The sequence below is a fragment of the Cyprinodon tularosa genome, unplaced genomic scaffold (assembly GCF_016077235.1).
Source record: "Cyprinodon tularosa strain WSP-4 unplaced genomic scaffold, ASM1607723v1 ctg84, whole genome shotgun sequence".
Classification (NCBI taxonomy): Eukaryota; Metazoa; Chordata; class Actinopteri; order Cyprinodontiformes; family Cyprinodontidae; genus Cyprinodon; species Cyprinodon tularosa.
The window spans coordinates 1749228-1767560 of record NW_024039607.1 but is presented as its reverse complement, the minus strand read 5'-3'; the positions used below and the strand labels follow the sequence as shown (position 1 = coordinate 1767560).

The 18333-nt window shown below is 37.8% G+C and overlaps 1 protein-coding gene across 4 annotated transcripts in view; it reads right to left on the bottom strand.

Moving 5' to 3' along the window:
• The window catches only part of LOC119774932 (adenosine kinase-like), a 230162-nt gene that overhangs the window by 210075 nt on the left and 1754 nt on the right, over positions 1-18333 (bottom strand). For 3 of the 4 annotated variants that reach the window (XM_038272711.1, XM_038272710.1, XM_038272708.1), the window contains exons 2-3: positions 17531-17605; positions 17363-17416 (exon numbers count right to left, since the gene is read on the bottom strand). In XM_038272711.1, the coding sequence (XP_038128639.1) occupies positions 17363-17416; positions 17531-17605 (129 nt within the window). Of the gene's footprint in view, positions 1-17362; positions 17417-17530; positions 17606-18113; position 18333 lie in introns of all 4 variants that reach the window. The other variant, XM_038272709.1, reaches the window with a different exon arrangement.

The following is an 18333-nucleotide window of genomic DNA, read 5'->3' as shown; positions in this document are numbered from 1 at the left end:
CATAGTTGCAGTGAAAGATTTATAAAATTACCGTTTTACAGTACATCTATTCAGAAGCAGAAAATCGTTGTTTTTTTTCTACAACAAAAATCACCATCTCCAAAGACAAGAGATGGGGCGACAGCGGCGTTGGGCATAGGAGTTTGCCCTAAAATTGAAAGGTTGACGTTCAAGCCCCGGCTCCGGCTTTCAGTGTCATTGTCTCCTTGGGCAAGACACTTCACCTGCATGGTCTACTGATGGTCAGAGGGCCCGGTGGCGCCAGTGTATGGCAGCTCACTTCTGTCAGTGAGCCCCAGGGCAGCTGTTGCTACAATGCAGCTTGCCACCATTATTAATGGTGCATATGTTAGTTTTTAATTTGATCACAGTGTAAAACAAATTTAACATTTTAATTAGTCTTTTTTTTCCCTGGGGATTCAAGACCATTGATAGTGTAATAGAAAATATTTAAAATTAACTGGAACTCTGAGAATTGGGATCAAACAAAGACCAAGACTATCTCGCCGAAGTGAGCTTTCCTTTAACATACTTTTTAAATATCCTACGTAATTTACTGATTCATGGGGAAAAAATCATATAATTTATTACAATGTAAGGTAGTAAGTGTACATCTTTTATGGTAGTTTACATTTCCTGTTCTTGCCAGATAACTCAACGCATAACCATAAATTGTACTTACTTTTTTGTCGAAAACATTAACCTATCAAGGAAGACTGCTCCCTATTGTGAGATCATGTACGTTTATTTTAACACCAAGCATAGTGAGGAGGATGGTAATGAAGTTACTGTTATAAAATTGAAGTCTTTTGGTGAGATTATGCCAATTCCAGAACAGATTGATTTATTTTAAGGGATTTTTAGACATCTTAACCAGGTGGGCCATTAAATCTGCCGGTGGCTGTAGGTTAAACCAGAATCATATTCCAATTAGAGGAATAAGGCTGTACAGAATGTTTTATTCAGAGGGTTTGACGTAAGGCTATTCATTTTCCCTCAGCTTAACACATTGAAAATTGTGGGGCAAGCAAGTCAAGATCATGGTGTTGTTTACATTCCTGGAGAAGAGGCCCCCGCCATTGTAGCAGCAAGAGAAATATGAGAGCTTCCAAAGTACTTTGAGTGTTCTCTGCTCTCAGTCACTTATGAGTTCCTTTTAACCTCTCCTTAAAAAGAAGAAAGAAAGAAAACAAGCCAAGTATATTATTTACATGAGGCAATAATTCAAGATTTGCTCCTCTACGTCTCTAACATGAAGGGCAAAGAGAGCCCATTTACCGAATCCCTCTTCATTCGCCTTTGATGTTAGTCTATCTTGATAAGACCAGATGAGTGCCCTGAAATCCCTGTCGAGTGATTTTGCAAGAAGAACAAGTCTCGGTTAATCAATGGTAAGATTGGATCTGGATCCTCCAGAGTGGTCTGCCTGAAAGTCCCTCCGAGTGTTTGAGTGCACAATGGGGTAATTTGCTGTTAATGATCGCCGTGGCACCCACTCTTCTACACCCGGTCCGTTCATATTTAATTGCTTAGTTCGGGATTAAACAGCTTACAAATCACAAGGACAGGGAGAAAAAAAAAACACTATCAAATGTAAACTATCACTAATCAGGGGAGGACAAGAGAGATGATGGGTAACCGATATGGTTGGAGAATTCGTTTTCTATCAAATCTCTTCATAATATTTTCGTACGAGTGCCGATTTACATTTACTTTATTAAAGTATTCACTCAGGCCTTCTCACACCTTGGTGTTTTGGTGAGAGGAGTTGTTTTGAACAGAACAGAAGATATGCTGGTGAAGATTCAGTCATCCAGGTAAAAAAAAAGAAAAGTGAAACAATTCACTGGAATTTTTTTTATTCCAAGTCTGAAGATGTTTCGCTTCAATTCAAAATGTGAACGGAAGAACAGAAGATACTTTTTTCCCATCAAATTTTAAACTCCTTCATCTCAAGTTTCTTTCAACATTTTACTGTTTTCCTCCAACTGTATGAAACCAGTTTTAAACTGGTATGGCCGAAACCTTGGCAGCTTTTTTCAGGCTTCTTAAATAGTTAGGGAAACCCAGTGTGATTCAGAATAGACAGGGTCATTGGCAAGACTGTATCTCTGTTCTCCCTTGCAAGGATATTAATAAATGCAGACTTGAATGAGGAACACCTTTCTTAGTATCTTAATAATATTACAGATAACATGGAGGAGCAGGGGCAGTTCTGCTGCTCTCCTTGGGGTACCGGAAAGGAGGCTTGAACACCGAATTATCTCTGCCTCAACCATAGCGGACGGGTACTTTTAAACAGGCAGATCCATCTTCTCTCTATCTGACAGAGGCAACTAAAAGGCTTTGGTAAATCCCAGTTTCAACACAGGCATCTGGAGCAGAGACAAGTTCCACCATTGATTAGATTCCCCAATCAGTGCATACATCCTATACCAGCCTCGCTTGGTAGTCTGGAGGAAGAACAAGGCCTGATGTGCAGTAATTGTTTCCATAGGTCAGGGGGAGGCAAAAAAAAAACAGCCCAGGGATGTGATGAAAGGGAGATGGAAAGGGTGAGGAATATTGTTGTTTTTTCCCCCCAATTAAATTGTTTGTCAAATCCTTCACAAAGGGTTACGCAGTTTATCTGTTTAAAATCAATACGCTCGTCTCTGTGTGAAAGCTTGTCCCGACACAAGACAGGCCCATTAATTATTCTGTTCTGTGCGCTATCGTTGAGCTGCTCAAGGTTGAACCTTATCTTTTCTTATTTCAAATCAATAATTATCTTCCACTGTGCAGCCTCTTAGAAATAGATGTGCTTTTTATTCAATGTCTGTAGAGTCTCTCTTTCTTTCTCTCTATGTGTGTTTTTTTCTTCCCCTTTTCTTCTCTTCTCTGTAGCAACCGGTGAGGAACGCAGAATGAATAGGGCATTCTTATCACTGGAACATTAGAGCATGATGGGAATAGATGCCGAAGACTGAGGCGCATAAAAGCACCAAACACAAATGAGTCACGATTCAAACATTGACTGAAGTCTTGTTCTTCGTCTTCTGCTATCGTCTAATAAAGCGTTGGTGAACGTTGATTTGCACAAAAGCCTCATGATGCTGACATGATTGAAGTGTTGTTGTCTTAACTGCATCATAATTAGTAAGAAAATTGGAAGAGTTGGTTTATTTATTTACTTATCAGAAACGCTTGTGCATTACATAGATTCAATAACCTGGCATAAGTCTGATTGATAAATGTAGTTTAATTTGTATTCTACAGAGTATCTAGCTGGAAATTTTCCTCTGTCCACAAAAGACAGTAGGCCATTTAGTGCAATTCTTCAAGCTGATTAGGTAAATGACAACGTGGCACATGCCCCCCATGTTGAGCTTTTAGCAAATCGCATCAGCAGTAGCAGCTGAGATCATAGCTAGCGGAGTTTTCAAACATCTTTTCCATTCACAAAAAGGTAGAGATTGCGTCCTTTTGCTTTTTTTTCAAAAGGAAAAACCAGGCACAGCCATCTTTGTTTTACTTCAGCTTTCTGCTACCGATTGACGTCATACACGTCACTGCCAATGCATCTATTTGCTTCTGGTATTTTATGCATTTTCAGGAGTTTGCAAATCCCTAAATCTCGTGACAATTTATCAGGGACGACAGTGGCGTCAGATGAAGGAGTCGGTTCAAGCCCTGGCTTGAATGGCAGCCTAGCTTCTGTTCACAAACGCATTGGTCAAGTCCTCCGACTTGAAAAAGCGCTATATAAGTACAGGCCGTTTACTATGTTGCTAGCAAGGTAATAGATTCAATGCAGTTTTGTTGATCATTTCGTTTAACTAAGAAACAAAAACAAAACAAAAAAAAACAGATTCTCTGAAAATTTCAATATTAGATGAGACCAAAAAAATTTAATTTGTATGCAAAAACTTTATGTTATGGTAAGGAAGTAAAATCAGGGTTTCAAAATCTAGAGGAACGGTGGAGAGATCCAGAATCCAAATTGGTTAATGTCTGTGAAATTTCCACAGTCAGTGAGGGTTTAGTGACAGTCACGTTCTGATGAATACCAAGCACCTTGAGACCCATTCTAACTTCAAGTCACATTGCAATTAAGCTGTGATTTATGGAAACAGAGCCCTGACCAACATGCCGTCCAAACACTACTGTATGCATCAACTTCATTTTAGTTTGGCAGCATTTCTTTATCACAAATCCTGTTTGATTGGTGGTTTTCAGCTTTTTCGTTGCCTTAGAAGCAATGATCACGGTTTCCTTTGCTTTAAGGCAGAGCAGAAGACTTAAAATATTTTGCTGTGTGTTAAGAATCCAAATTGACTTTGAATTGACTTTGAAAAATAAAACAGCTTTTCAATGATGTTTTACTTTATCGTGATGCACCTGCATCTACAAAACCTCAGCGGAGAAAGTCCTGCCACAACAAAAGGAAGAAAAAAAAATTGGTTTGACTGTAATAGAGACTAGATGCACAATTAATGACTACACAATTACATGGTCATAATGGGTGAGTAATTGCATTAGAAAGCAGAATAAACAAATGTGCATCCCTTTAATAATCGGCCGATCCGGCAGCAGCAACAGCCCATTTGTTGGCATTAACTGAGAACTGCTGTTTGTACTTAATTAGGCAGCGCTCAAGGATTTAGATGGTGGGGGTGAAATCTGCTCGCGGAGGATGAGTTCATATTATTTCCTCTAAAATGTCACAGGTTTTTGGCTTCCCGCTGCAGAGGGTGGCGTTGTTTGTCACACTCTGGTGTGTGGATGTAGCGTGTGTGTGTGTGTGTGTGTGTCTGGCTAAGAAAGAGAGAAAGAGGGACACGCTGGAGGGAGAGGAGTAGGAAGAAGGAGCATGTAAGGAAGGATGGGGGGCTTCTAGCATTCTCCTGAGAATTGAGATTTGAAGCCAGAGCACAAAGCCTTTGAGACGTTCCCCCTTATCTTGGTGGCTGATACCAGGATCTGGGCGATTCAGAGCGCCGCGTGTGAATAATTCCACTAACACCCCCTGCTGTGGGGACCATATGGCCCTGTGTGAACTTTAAACACACTGGGAGTGTTGCAGCTCACCAGTCGGGCCTCCCAATCTCTTACACCCTCGCAAGCAAGGTGTAAAGAAATGATCAGCACAGATGATATAAGAACTGAATACATGTATAAAAGCTGCTGCCATTAATGCAGCAGCTGGGGGAAAATCAAAGCCGACTAAAAATAGCCCTGAGCATGCTTTTCTGAACTTAACATGCTGTATATGTACCGGCTGAGACACCCTCCTTTTAATTATAAAACACTTTTCAGGAAGGGGGGGGGGGGGTGTTGAGGAGGTGATGGATGAGAAGGAAGATGTAGATTACATTTGTTGCTTTGCCTTTTAACCAGTGATGTTTCCTTCTGGCACCACCTGCTGGCAGCTGCCATCCACCAAACAGAAGCATCTGCAAGATAAAGCTTTAGTTATTATTGCATCAGCCATCTCCCCTCATGATGCAGCCTGCAACCTTTAAACGCAGAACATCAACATGCTCGTGGAGATCTATCGCAATCTCCTAAAAATCCATAAAACTACTTGTTTACTGTTTAAAAAGGACTAGATGCAGATTTCTTACAATTCTCGGAGCATGCCCCAAATCATCGGATTCACGCCTATCAATAAAACATGAAGAACGGCATGCCTGGCAGCGGAGCATGTTTTGATATCTGAATTAGCAGCCGAGAGCTATTAATCTCTGCTTCCTCTTTGGTGTGAGGTAGGGAGGTGGATGCAGGCTAGTGACCTTTGACCTTAGCGGCACAGGAAGCAGGATGTGCTGATCGACTCCCTCCCGGGCAGCAGAGGTTGTATCAGTGCTGTGTAATACAGCAAGAGATGTGGGAAATAAAAGGAGGCGGTGGTTGTGGTAGTGTTAGGGGGGGGTGTAATGTGTCTACACACTAAAGTCAAGCATCAGTGCATCCAGTGAAGTGGCACATGCTGCCTCTGCAGACATGCTTCACGCACCCACAAGGTGGAGTGTGTTTCTTCTCCTGACATGTCGGGATAGCTCCGCTCTCGATTCACTTCGTTATTTATTGAAAACATTAGGAAAAAAAAAGAAAGAAAGATGCAATAGAGTCAAGAGATCTGTCACATGCACACTGACAAAAAAAAAAAAAGAAAGCTAAAGAGAGTTTCGTTTTTACTCAGTTAAAGGGACGTTGTTGTTTACTTGGCAGTAAGCAGATTGAGCTGCAGCAGTGATAGCAGCAGCAGCAGCAGGGGTGTGTGAGATGTACACAGACAGCGGGGTGTGTGAGTGGAGAGGCACCTCCACTGATCTCCTGTGTCGTGTGATGATGTGTGTGTGATGTGTGTCTCAATCCAGTGCTGATCCCCCTGAGTCAGCCCCCCGTCAGTGATACAAACCCCCCCCCCTGTATGCTTCACCATCCGGAATGCTAATAACAGCCAGCCACTAACGCTGCGGCGCTGAATTATTCATGCAGCAGAGGGTCACACGGCATAATGAGGAGTTTACTCTCATTCTGGATGTGATTGTGACGCTGCTAATCTGCATTTAGCACAGAGAAAAGGATGGGGGGGACAGATAGGGGGGAGGAGAGAGGATGAGCACTGATGAACTTAATTGCTGTGAGCAAACAACCCCTGAAAAGAGTCACGCCATCATCCGGAGATGAGGAAGTAAACAATTAATTATCATCGGACAGAGGGAGTCATAAAACAAATGTTTGAGCGGCACCAATATTCAGGAGCCAGATGATTTCTCTCCCTCCATCACTGAGAGGTGTAAATACAATCACTATAACAATGACTCACTAATCTGACACACTAATAATTATTAGGTCTAATAAGACATGGTTAACAATCCCAGGAGAGCTTGGGTTTCTGATATACTTTGAAATGCTGACTGTTTAGAAATACTAACTCCAACCTATAAGATTTATTTACCTGCACCCTGAATTACAGAAGAAATGGGAATATTTTCCTTATGAGGCTCCTTATAGAGTGTTAGGTAGAGTTACAAACAGCAGGCAGCTGATGCCCCCTGCTGGAAGCATAATGTGGATACACTGTGTGAAGAAGTGCACCTCTAAAGGGCTTTGGTGGAAGGGTAAGAAAAGGCACCAGGTCAACTGGAAACTGAGGTTTAGGTTAAACATAAAGAGGGACAGTTTCATGTGAAATATATGACCTCTCAGCTGATCGACTATCCTTCATAAAAACAGGTATTTCGGGATAGTAAAATACATTTTTATTTACAGGTGATAATCTAATAACCCATCATGAGGGGGGTTGGAGGTTTAATTTATCAGCCTAGCCATCATTAGGAACAGAGAGTGGATGGATTCACACCTGAGCTACAGTCAAACTCAAAACTTCTGGCTGTGATAAAAAAGGAACAAGACCTTCTCTACTAGCTGGATTTAACTTAAGATGCAAAAAAATAAATAAAATCTGGTCCTTAGTTCAGTGAAAATCACATAACTTATTTCTAAAGTAGCTAAACCCTTTAATAGGTCCTTTAGATCATCACAATAATCACAATAATCCTCCATATTTTCTATTTTTTGTGCCGATTCTGAAGATTGAGATCAGGGTTGTTAAAGGTGCGTTTATTAAATTAACTGAGTCATTGATTTGTTTACGTTCTTTTTTCTGAACAATATGAGTAATAGTTTACTTATATATACTAAACTCATGAAACAAGAATATTACTAAAAGTAAAACATACTAATTTATTCAACTTGATAACTAAAATATTAATAAAGACAAAATATGAGTGTATAAAAAAGTCCAAATGAGGCTCAAGGTTATAGTTTAAACCACACAAGTAAACCTTGTTCTCTACAGAGTGTTTTTATTAAAAAAATGCTTCTCTAATGGCCTAATTGTTCAGTGCAAAACAACGGTTCTGTAAAGTGATTTATTTAAAGTTTTGACGGGAGAAATGAAAATACTTTCTTCATCAGAGGGATTTAGGGCTGGGAGTTTACTAAAGAAGGCACATTCTCATGTAAGCACTTAAAATCTAATGGTGAGAAAGCTTTAAAAATAACTTTTATAAATGTGTTTTTAGTATTTCAGAATTGTACAAAGATTCAAGAAAAGACACTTTATATCAATTAATCTTATTATACCCTTGAACTAATCATTCATGTGCACAGAGGACTTTTTGTGGCCATAATAAGATCATTTTCAAACGAAAATGCCTTTTAGAGTCTAAAGTCATGCATTTTCCCTCTATATTCATCCTTGGTGCAGCACAGCAATGGCTATATTTTATTCCACAAACACCTGCTGAGTGATCCATTGCGGTTTCACTGACTGCTGCTACTGGATAATCAACTTCCAAATCATCCTTTTTTCAGCTATAGAAATCAGATGGGCCCAGATCTGTAAGCTTAGTGGGTTAAAGGAAGAGCAGAATGGAGTTTACATACATCGGTCCGCAAACAAAGCATCTGCAATCATATTCAGCCTTCAGCATGTGTAAAGATACGCTTTGAAGTAACGGAGGTGAAATTATTTCTTATCAAGTCATAGCCACAGATCACTGCTGCTGTAAATGATGAGGACAAAGGTGTAACAGTGAGAAAAGCAAGAGAACATAAACAAACTGAAGCTGGATCAGATGTAATGATGCAGCATAACAAGCCCTGTGTGCGTAAAGCACTGCTGCAGATGGAAATAAACTGACTACTTGAGGTTTGAGGCTCCAAGTCATCTTAGGGGACAGGTCACAGTATTTGTTTTGTGTCATTTTAAAGCTGTTTACTCTAAAACTGAAGGTAACTTCTCTTCTTTTGCTCCTTTGCCTGCATCCTCTCCACATAAAGATCATATCTACCACACTTACAAATTTTCTCTGTCTTTAGGACGTGCATATTACTATGAGAGAAGTACTTGAGAAAAATCTGGAAAGTGTGGCGATTGTTTTCATTTCTCCCTCCAGGTTTGTTGCTATGAAGAACTAGATATACAGTTAAGGTTGTAAGTCTTTTGGAGCATCTACCTACTTTTAAGGGGTATGCAGAGACAGGCGCCCCCTTGCATTATTAAATAAATCAAACATCATCCTTATGCACTTTCTCTATTATTTTTTTGCCATTTTCTGTTGTAAATGCTGATTAGTAGGAGAAACCTGGTACAATTGCAATACTTTTTCCATCCGACTGTTCCTCAGATATGGTTTGGATTAGATATACCTACATTTCATACAATAAAATCCATCTGTTAACAGTCAAAACCATTTAAATTTTATTTATTTTAAATGAGAATGTATTCTTTGCAATTTTCATCTGAAAGCAAAGAGTCATATGTTACACCTTATCAAAGCCCTAGGGACGGCTGCAACGTGTTACGAATAATACATATTTCATTGTTAAACTGATTCTTATCATATATTGTATTACTATTTTGTAATAAAACAATCAATTTTCAGAACATGCATTACTGAGCTTTGAGAAAACTGGCCTTTCAAAGCACTGTGTAAAATTAAACTATAATAAATGTAACTTTAAAACTGCTACGAACACTCTACAGTCTACTAAGGTCTATTGAAAGTAAAATTTAACATATAAGTGCATCACTGGCATTTTTATTGAAATATGTATATTTTTAAATAGTTCAATTATTTATTGTATTCTCCTCAGTGTATAGACAGACTTTTGTAAAAAGGTATGAACACAGACACAAGCACAGGTGCCCACAAATCCATTCATGTTCTAATCTAATGAAACGTATTATATTTAAGTAAAAACTAATGAACAAATGTTTAAAATATTGATATGTGTTTCCTGTCAACAAAACCTCATGTGCTGATTAAGGCCCAAAGACCTGAACACACTGATCAGACAAACCCATCTGATGAAAAATGGGATGTTAAGAGGTCGTGGAACTAAGTTATATGACTTTGATATATTCTAAAAATATGACCCAAAAGTAAACTTCTCTCTTTTGTAAACCTACTTTAAATTAGATTGATAACTTTCCTTTGACAACAGCTTTCCTCTGTGGAGTTTTGCAGCTTCTGAGCTTCTTGCAGATCAGCAGGTCAGCAATAATGACACACTGCAGGTATTAAATGTACCATATTTCTTCATTTTTGGAAGCTAAGCTGAACATAATTCTGTGATTTTCTCAAAGCTTGGATATTACTTTATAATCTCCCCATAATTTAAGCTTCTACATAACTATATATCATCAACCTATGTGTTCCTTGGACGCCATGATGCCCTTCGCTCCCTAATGCTCCCTAACTAGCTAAACACATTTTATAAACTGTCCTATTATACAAGAGGCAACTGATCTAAACGTGGATTGGAACTATAATACATGCGTACACTTTAAAAACTAAGCAGATGTTAAAGAATAAATATTTAGAATACAATTAAGTAGCTTTAAGAGTATTAAAAATACCAACCAGTCAGTAAATGGACTATTTGTACTGCTGAGCTTTACCTTCCAAAGCCTCAACCCACACGATGGCAGCACTGACTGCTAAACGCAAACTAATTACAGCATCTAATAAGATCAACCTCTGAAGAGCGGGGTTCTCACAAGAAGAGGAAGTCAAGCCAAGTGGTTTGGTTTAGCTGGTTTCCGACCTCAAGTTTAAAACTTACTATGAAAAACCATTGCCTGCTGAAAGGGCCGATGTGGGGACATTACCTTGCAATAAAGAAAGAAAAAAAAGTGTGTAGACAATGCAATGACTAAGATAAATAAAAAAGGCCATAAAGGAAACCATGGGGAGTAGCATAACACATCAGTTAGAGGTGCATCAGAATTAAATGGTATTAAAATATTTAGTTTAGTAGATCAGTTTAAAAAGTAAAAAGAACCATTTTCATGTATTACTTCTTACTTCTGTTAAATGTCATGATCATGTCTACAGCTAAAGAGAAACCACATTCAGTTTTCCTGAATATCTGAATCCTCCATAAGACTAACAAACTAATTATTGGTACAGAACCGGTTATGCATGGTTACAGTTCCTGCATTCAAACCTTAGTTAGTGCTTGCATGAATAATTGTATTAATGTAGCATTGCAGGGAGGAAATCAGTCTGTTGGTCTGCAGTGTTAGGAAAGTCCAGGTTATTTTGACTGTGCACTTTTCTTTGCACGTGTTTCTCCTTCCACTAAGCTTTCTTCATCAGTATGTCTTTACCTGACTTTTGGGTTTACATTAGCTAAAACCTGCAAGCATAACAGAAATGCATTCATCTCTAATGTGATATAATTAAATCAATCAGTTTATTCAATCGATTTAACAATTTCGCCATACATTCACAATCACATTCCGGTACAATAGACGAGTGAAAAGGGAGGAGAAAGAGGAAAAATCTTTGTAAAACTCTGCCCCTTTTTCCAATAATTACAAAAAAGATTTTTATGGACATTCATTTCAGTTAAGTAGCTTTTATTTGTCCTAGTATGGGCAACTTTTGTGCAGTAGTAGTACACCTTTCACACACACGTTCACACTTGATACATAAAAACACAAGAAACACATAAAATATTTTAAAAAGATAAAATAAAGGTGGATAGATAAATATGTGCAGTGCAAAGAATAAATAAAAATGTAGGCCTATATATAGGACAGAAGTGACACTGGCAGTGTTATTTTAAAGCTGTGTGATGTTAAAACAACACTCACACTCTTTATTTAACACTACACCTGAGATTTTAACACTGGCATTTTTATTGTGTATGCATGCAACGTATGACTATCTGCTTTTTTTTTTCTTATTTGAAGGACATATACTTGAATTAACAAGATTAGTTGGAGAGAATATACTATTCTCCTCATGTTTCACTCTAAAGTGTTTACAAATGATTTATCCTTCATATAAAGCTTTTGAATTGATTTATAGTAGAGCATCCTTTAATGCCTCATCCAAAATGTCACTTACTGAGTCAAAATAATTTAACAAATCAACTTTTTATTCATAGTCCTATCTATTACTTTGCATCTGTAGCTAATAATTAAGATATTTTGTAAAGAAGGGAAGTTAATATGAACGCTGCGCTCAAATGTAAAGGAATCCTTCACAGGATTTACCTTTTTTTCCAGCGATAGTCAAATCAACATAATAGAGAAATACTACTACAATATATAAGATGCAAATAACTATTTTGTTTATTCATCTATGAATTTGTTTACAATCTGATCAATAGAAAAGTAAAATCTTTGCAATCCCTGAGAAGAAAGTAAAGGCAGCAAATCAGCACTTTCTACAGACGATTAATCAGCTATCAAAACACAAAAGCCTACACAGCTGCTGGGGCTTACTGTGAGCACAAACACAAGAAGAGGAAGAGAAATAAAAAGCATCAACTCCCCAGCCAGTACTAACAGGGACGTAGATGCTTTCTACTGTATAGCAGGCAATTTCTCAGCCACAACAGGATTATATGGGCTCTGCTGCGACTAGATAATTGAATTCGGGAGCGGCCACAGTGCACTGCATCCAATGATCTTTCTCCCACCAGGGTGATGGGGGGAGGTTAATTCGAGTTACACCAGAATCCGACGTGCAACAATAGTGTTAGTCGTGTAAAGTTGTTAGCCTATTAAGACCGATTCGTCAGGATAATATTTGTAGTTCCTCTTTCTGAATTACATACAGCGCTTTGTTTTTATTTTATTTAACAGGCAGCCAATGAACAAACACTGGGTTTCTAATTGCATAATCTAAAAAAAAAACAGGCGATAAAAACTGCATGTTTGTGGTGATGTAACCTGATGGAGATGATAGAGCGGGGTAAAGCTGGGGAGGATATGCACTGAAATGTAATGTGATGGGAATTTACCAGCAAAGCTGCATGTTAATCTTGCCCTGACCTTGTGGAAAATACACAGAGAACAGCGTCTGTGGGGCAAAAGATAACAGCGCAGCCTTTGTGCAGAAGGAGAACGACACTGCTGATGATGCTGCTGCTTTGTGATGATGATGCTAGCCAAGGTCACGTGTGTGCTTTTGTGGAGTAACGAGTCTGGACAAGGTAGCCCTTTGTAGCTCTGATGTACTGATTTGTCCATGTACAGTATACAGCGCCCTTTATGTAGCTTTTTTTTGGGTCACATTTTGTCACATTATAACCACAACCCCCAATGTATTTAGTTATTTGATAGATCAAAACAAAGAAAATAAAGCAGAATTGGGACGATCCAGCTTGCAGTGCAAGGTTAGGAAAGGACAAAAGCAAACAGCTGGAGGTGGCTATTTAACCGTAAAAATCTAACTTTTATGGTTAAATTCATCAGACAACACTCCAGGTCACCATGAATACACTTTCTCCTTTGGATATGCCGTGGGAATTATTTCCTAAAGCAAAAAAATTAAAAGGACTGGAGACTGAGGGTAAAGTTTACCTTCCTGTAGGAATACACCAAGAGATATCTAGTTTCTTTAGGGGTGTATGAATATGCAATCTAAAAATTCTACTAAAGGAGTAAACTCTAAAAACAAACATCAGTAAATTGTGAGTAACAACCAAAAGCAGATTACCAGGAAAATCCCTCACTGCCAGTTATGTGTTTGTTCAAAGCTCTAACTTACAATATGGCTTCACAAAGTATATCAAAAAGTATATTATTAAGGTTTCTTGTTAAGGCTTTATTCATACAATAGATCAGGGTCACAGCAAGGGGGGAAAAAGTCTATATACAGATAGCGGACAAGAAGAGTTGGTGGTTCAGCGTTCTTAGGAGGAGGAACTGAACGCCATTCTTAGCACAAAAACAACAAAGAGGGGACCAACCAAGCCAACCCAGAATGTGGCGACCCAAACAGTCTTACACCTCATGGGTCAACCAGACTTCAATATCTAACCACGACTCTGATCTTTTTAAAGCACTCAGTTTTTCACAGCAGAGCTTAGTCTTTAACTTTTGAGGCGGAAGAAAGAGGACTGCTTCCTGGCATGTCTACTAACCATTTACCGGTAATTGTGTCATGGAGTATTTAATGGGGACTTAGTGGCATTGAAATGCTCCCTCATTTCACCTTTCTACTAAGGAACCTTTAAAGTTTTTAGTTTCTGTGTCCAGCCTTGTTTGACACATTTCAGACTAGTTAATCTAGATAATATCTTTCTGCCATTTCCTGAGTTGTGAAGGATAAACACATCTGCCCTAAAGTCCTGCTTCTTTATACTTCCCATTTTAATGGAAAAATAATGCACTAACAACACTAGGATATTCATGTACACAAATTAAAAGATCCAAGATGATGTGATGAGCTTGCAAATAAAAATAAACACTTGAGTTTCAATTGATTCTTGTAGTTTTGTAGTTTTAATCAGTGATTTTTCTTTCTTTGATTTTATTTTCTTTAAACCTCTACCAGGACTGTCTATAACGATGAATGGTGTTGTAACTCTTGTGCTTTTGGCAATGCCAAAAATAGTGTGACTAATGTGTGAAGAATGCCAACATGTGGAGCTTTGGTTTGGAAAGTAAAACAACATCCCTTTTTTCCCCCACTTTAAATGCAGACATAATGCTTGTTTGAGAGCAGACGTCCTAAAATCATCTAATGCAGCAGTTAAAAACGGGGTTCTCCCATTAAACAGGTACAAACTGACAGCTGTGGGCTGGGGAGGTACATGCATGCGACACTTGACACCCGTTCAGTGAAAAAATAAACATCATCTGTTGCACTCTAGTAAGTGTGGTGGAGGCACATGTTATACTAGCAGCTTTATTTGACTAGTGGAGTAAAACGTCTAATGAGATTAAACGTTGCTATGGACGTTTATTTGCCTTTTGGCGTCATAAAGTATTGTTGAATGTGTTTTTTAATTAGAAAATGAGATAAATCAAACATGGATATAGTAATTTGTTAAATTTATTTAAATAACAGTAAATTAGGACCTTTCACATGCCACTTTTTTCTTTTCCTTGGATTTTATTCTAATTGGTTTGCAGAGAAAGTTTACAAAAGAAAACCCCTTCAGCAACTTAAACAGAATGAGAAAACTAGGGGCCCTAGTTACAATCTATGCAATGTGCCAGTAGCTCACTATATTTGCCTACAAAGGCTTTCTAATTGAATTACACTGCCCTCTTGGCTTATAATATTTTATTTTGGTGTTTTACACTCTGCTCTATTTTTATTGCAATCTTCAGAGTGTTCTGACTTTACAAAAACAGGATATCATAAGTAATGGAGCCAAGCAAGTCAGTGTTTCCCAAGCAGAAGTGTGAAAAACTCCAAGAGCGGAAAAGAAAGCTGCCAAAGCTGGAAAGTTGATAAATGCATGAGTAAGTTTTGCCAAGAGATGGAAACGACATACAAAAATGTGTATGTCTACTAATCACCTGAAAATTATAGAAACCATGGGACCTTAACCCAGAAAGTAAAAGGAAAATAAATGAAAGATGTTTAATAGATGAACACATAGGGTCAGAATGACCTGGAGTTAGCAGGTACATTTTTCCATGAAATCAATAAAGGATTCAACCTGGATGAATCATTTTCCAGCATGGCCGAAAAAGAAAGAAAGAAAAAAAAATAAATGGTTGAGCAGGTCAAAACATGTTTCAAGCCTGCTGCAGAACATCTAAAGCATCACAACGCAAAGTGTTTGGATGATACGAGGAAAGAATTTAACTCCATATTTTAAGGTTGATCACACATGTACAAAAACAGCTCAAACAAAACATGCCAACAGTGAAGGACTTTTTTCAGCGCTAATCTAAGTCAATTTTTCTTAAAATAGGTGCATTTTTTTCTTGTCTTGAGCAGGTAAGTGAGACACTCTGCAAGTGGAACAGGACAACTTACATTAAAAAAAATGTCTTATTTTACGGTAAAAATGCTCATTCCGTTAGCTGATCATCTGATTTTCCTACCCAAATTAAGGGTAAACACACTTAAGACATTTTTACGCATTTGCAGAACATTTTTGCAATGAGTATGTTTTACTGGAAGAAATCATATAACGGGAAAAGAAATGAATGAGTAAAATTACCAACACATTTTGGATAAAGGATCCACTGAAACAAAGACCTTACTTTCAGACAGTTTCATATCAAGAAAGTAAAGATGCTATAATCTGCCAGAATCCCACCTGAGCAAAGATTTTATTTCACTTCTCCATAAAGGAGATGTCCTAATGTTGCCATTACTAAAAGTATTAAACGTAATTTTTTTTCCAATACGTATTTCCTGTATCATCACAGTATTTAACTTAACTGATGATTGCAAATAATTTGATTTCTTAATTTATATATATATATATATATATATATATATATATATATATATATATAAAAATTATTGCCACAGACTCAAATAGTCCCACACATACAGTATGAGTCTTATATCACTCATTATGGACACAATTAATGAGACAAATGTCTACATTTTTAGTACTCAAAATCCATTTGGAGAGTTTTACTCATCTTCTTAAAGATAACTTTAAAGAATATATTGATATTACGATCCAACTTTAGCAAGTTAAACATAACTTTGTCTAGTTAAAGTTGTTTTTTGCTCTGGCCTGTGACTTCAAAGTTCTCTAGTTTCAGAGCATTCTAACAATACACAGTATTGGAAACGTTATAATTCTGTTTGCTTAAGCATAAAACAAGCCTGTTTTGTATGGAATAAGCTCAAAATCATCTGAATTCCCCTACAATGAGGAATAAACTAAAACACCAGCAGATGGGATACTTTGCTTTGCAAATGAACACACCATGTGTACTTAATCAAATAGCAGAACAAGGTTGGTGTAAGGTCAGCCAAAACAAAACAAAACAAAAAAAACATTTAAAGCACTGAGTTTGTTCATGCAGCTTTTGTTTAGCTTTCGTATTAAAAAGGTGTGGCAATCTGCACTTAGGGAAATACGGGTAGACTTTTCCACAAGTGAAGCATGAAACAAAACATTCATATAAACTACATTCTTTATATCTACAATTTATTTTAAAGTGTCAGTCCTAGAAAAATTAGGCTTTTGGGTTAAAATAAACCACTGGACTTGTTTCCAATTTTAAAGACGTTTTGCAAACCATCCAGGAAGCTTTTTCAATTCAAAATGTCAGGAATAGGAAGCTTATTGGAAGCTAAATGTCTTCAAACTTTGAAACAAAGTCCAGTGGTTTGTTTTAACTTTTTTTTTGGAACGACTATGACCTGGATGAGTAATAATCTTCACCAACTTAGAGTGTGGGGTTTTAAAGCTAAGCTGCACCCCTGCTGAATTTATGCCTTGACTATTTAGAGTGAGATGATGTTAGTTAGGTATGAATGACGAGCTTAATCCCTATTTGGTTTCCCATCATTTTAGCACAATGCCTTCCGCTACAGATGAACATGAACATGTGGTTCAAGGAGTCTGTATGACTTACAAGGCTTTGTGTTTGTCTTCAGCAAGGATCTGGTCATTTGGCTTCAGCCCAAACCTTTCAGAAAAAAAGAAAAAAAAAGAAAAACAGTGGTCATAAACATATTGTGTTTCACTGATTTAAGATAATAACACAAGAAAAAAAACGAAACAATAAGCTATTGACACTTACTTGTCAAGGAAATCTTTGTCTACGACAGCTGAGATGTCCAACAAGGGATTTCCCATTCCAAAAAGCATGTTTTCACTGTGAAGTGGGAACAAAAACATATTGTCTTCTGAAATCTCCCACATAGCGGCTTTAGCCAGAGAGGAGGAAACAAGCAATCTGTGCTTTGCTGTGAAACAGGAAATCATCTGGTAGGGATTTGTTGTCTTAAATAACAGACATTTCAGTTTGGGACACACCCCTGTAGAGATTGTGTCACATGTGAGAACTTTGCAGAATAGAAACATGCATATGTATTCATAGATGTGTAGATTAACAGTTGTCTGTACAGCTATTTTATCTATACATTGACAGCAATAAGATACAATGGGCAAAGTCTCTTCTTCACAACAGATAAAGAACAACCTGACAGAAACACAAACAGGGATATTTATTCTTTCTGAAGAGGTTTAGGTTGACATGTGTAAAAACAAACTGTTATCCAACCAATCTAAGCCAAACACTGACATAGTGAGAGGATTCCCTCATAAAACATCAGTTTTAACAGCTCCAGTGGACTCTGTAAAGTATATGCTTTAGATCTCACCTCGGTGTTGGCATGGTGTCAGAAAATTCTCCAGAATATCAAAGGATAAACAGCTTTCTCCTCCTCTCAGTGAAAAGCAACGTGTTTTCTGACTCCAGGAACTGGAGTTCCAGTTTGGCCAACCCTAACAGCAGGTGGGCAGAGTGGGATGGGGCTTTGGTTTCCTTCTAGGCATGTGATTGGCTGCACAGAGTGCAACTGTTGAAAGGGCTTTTTGTGC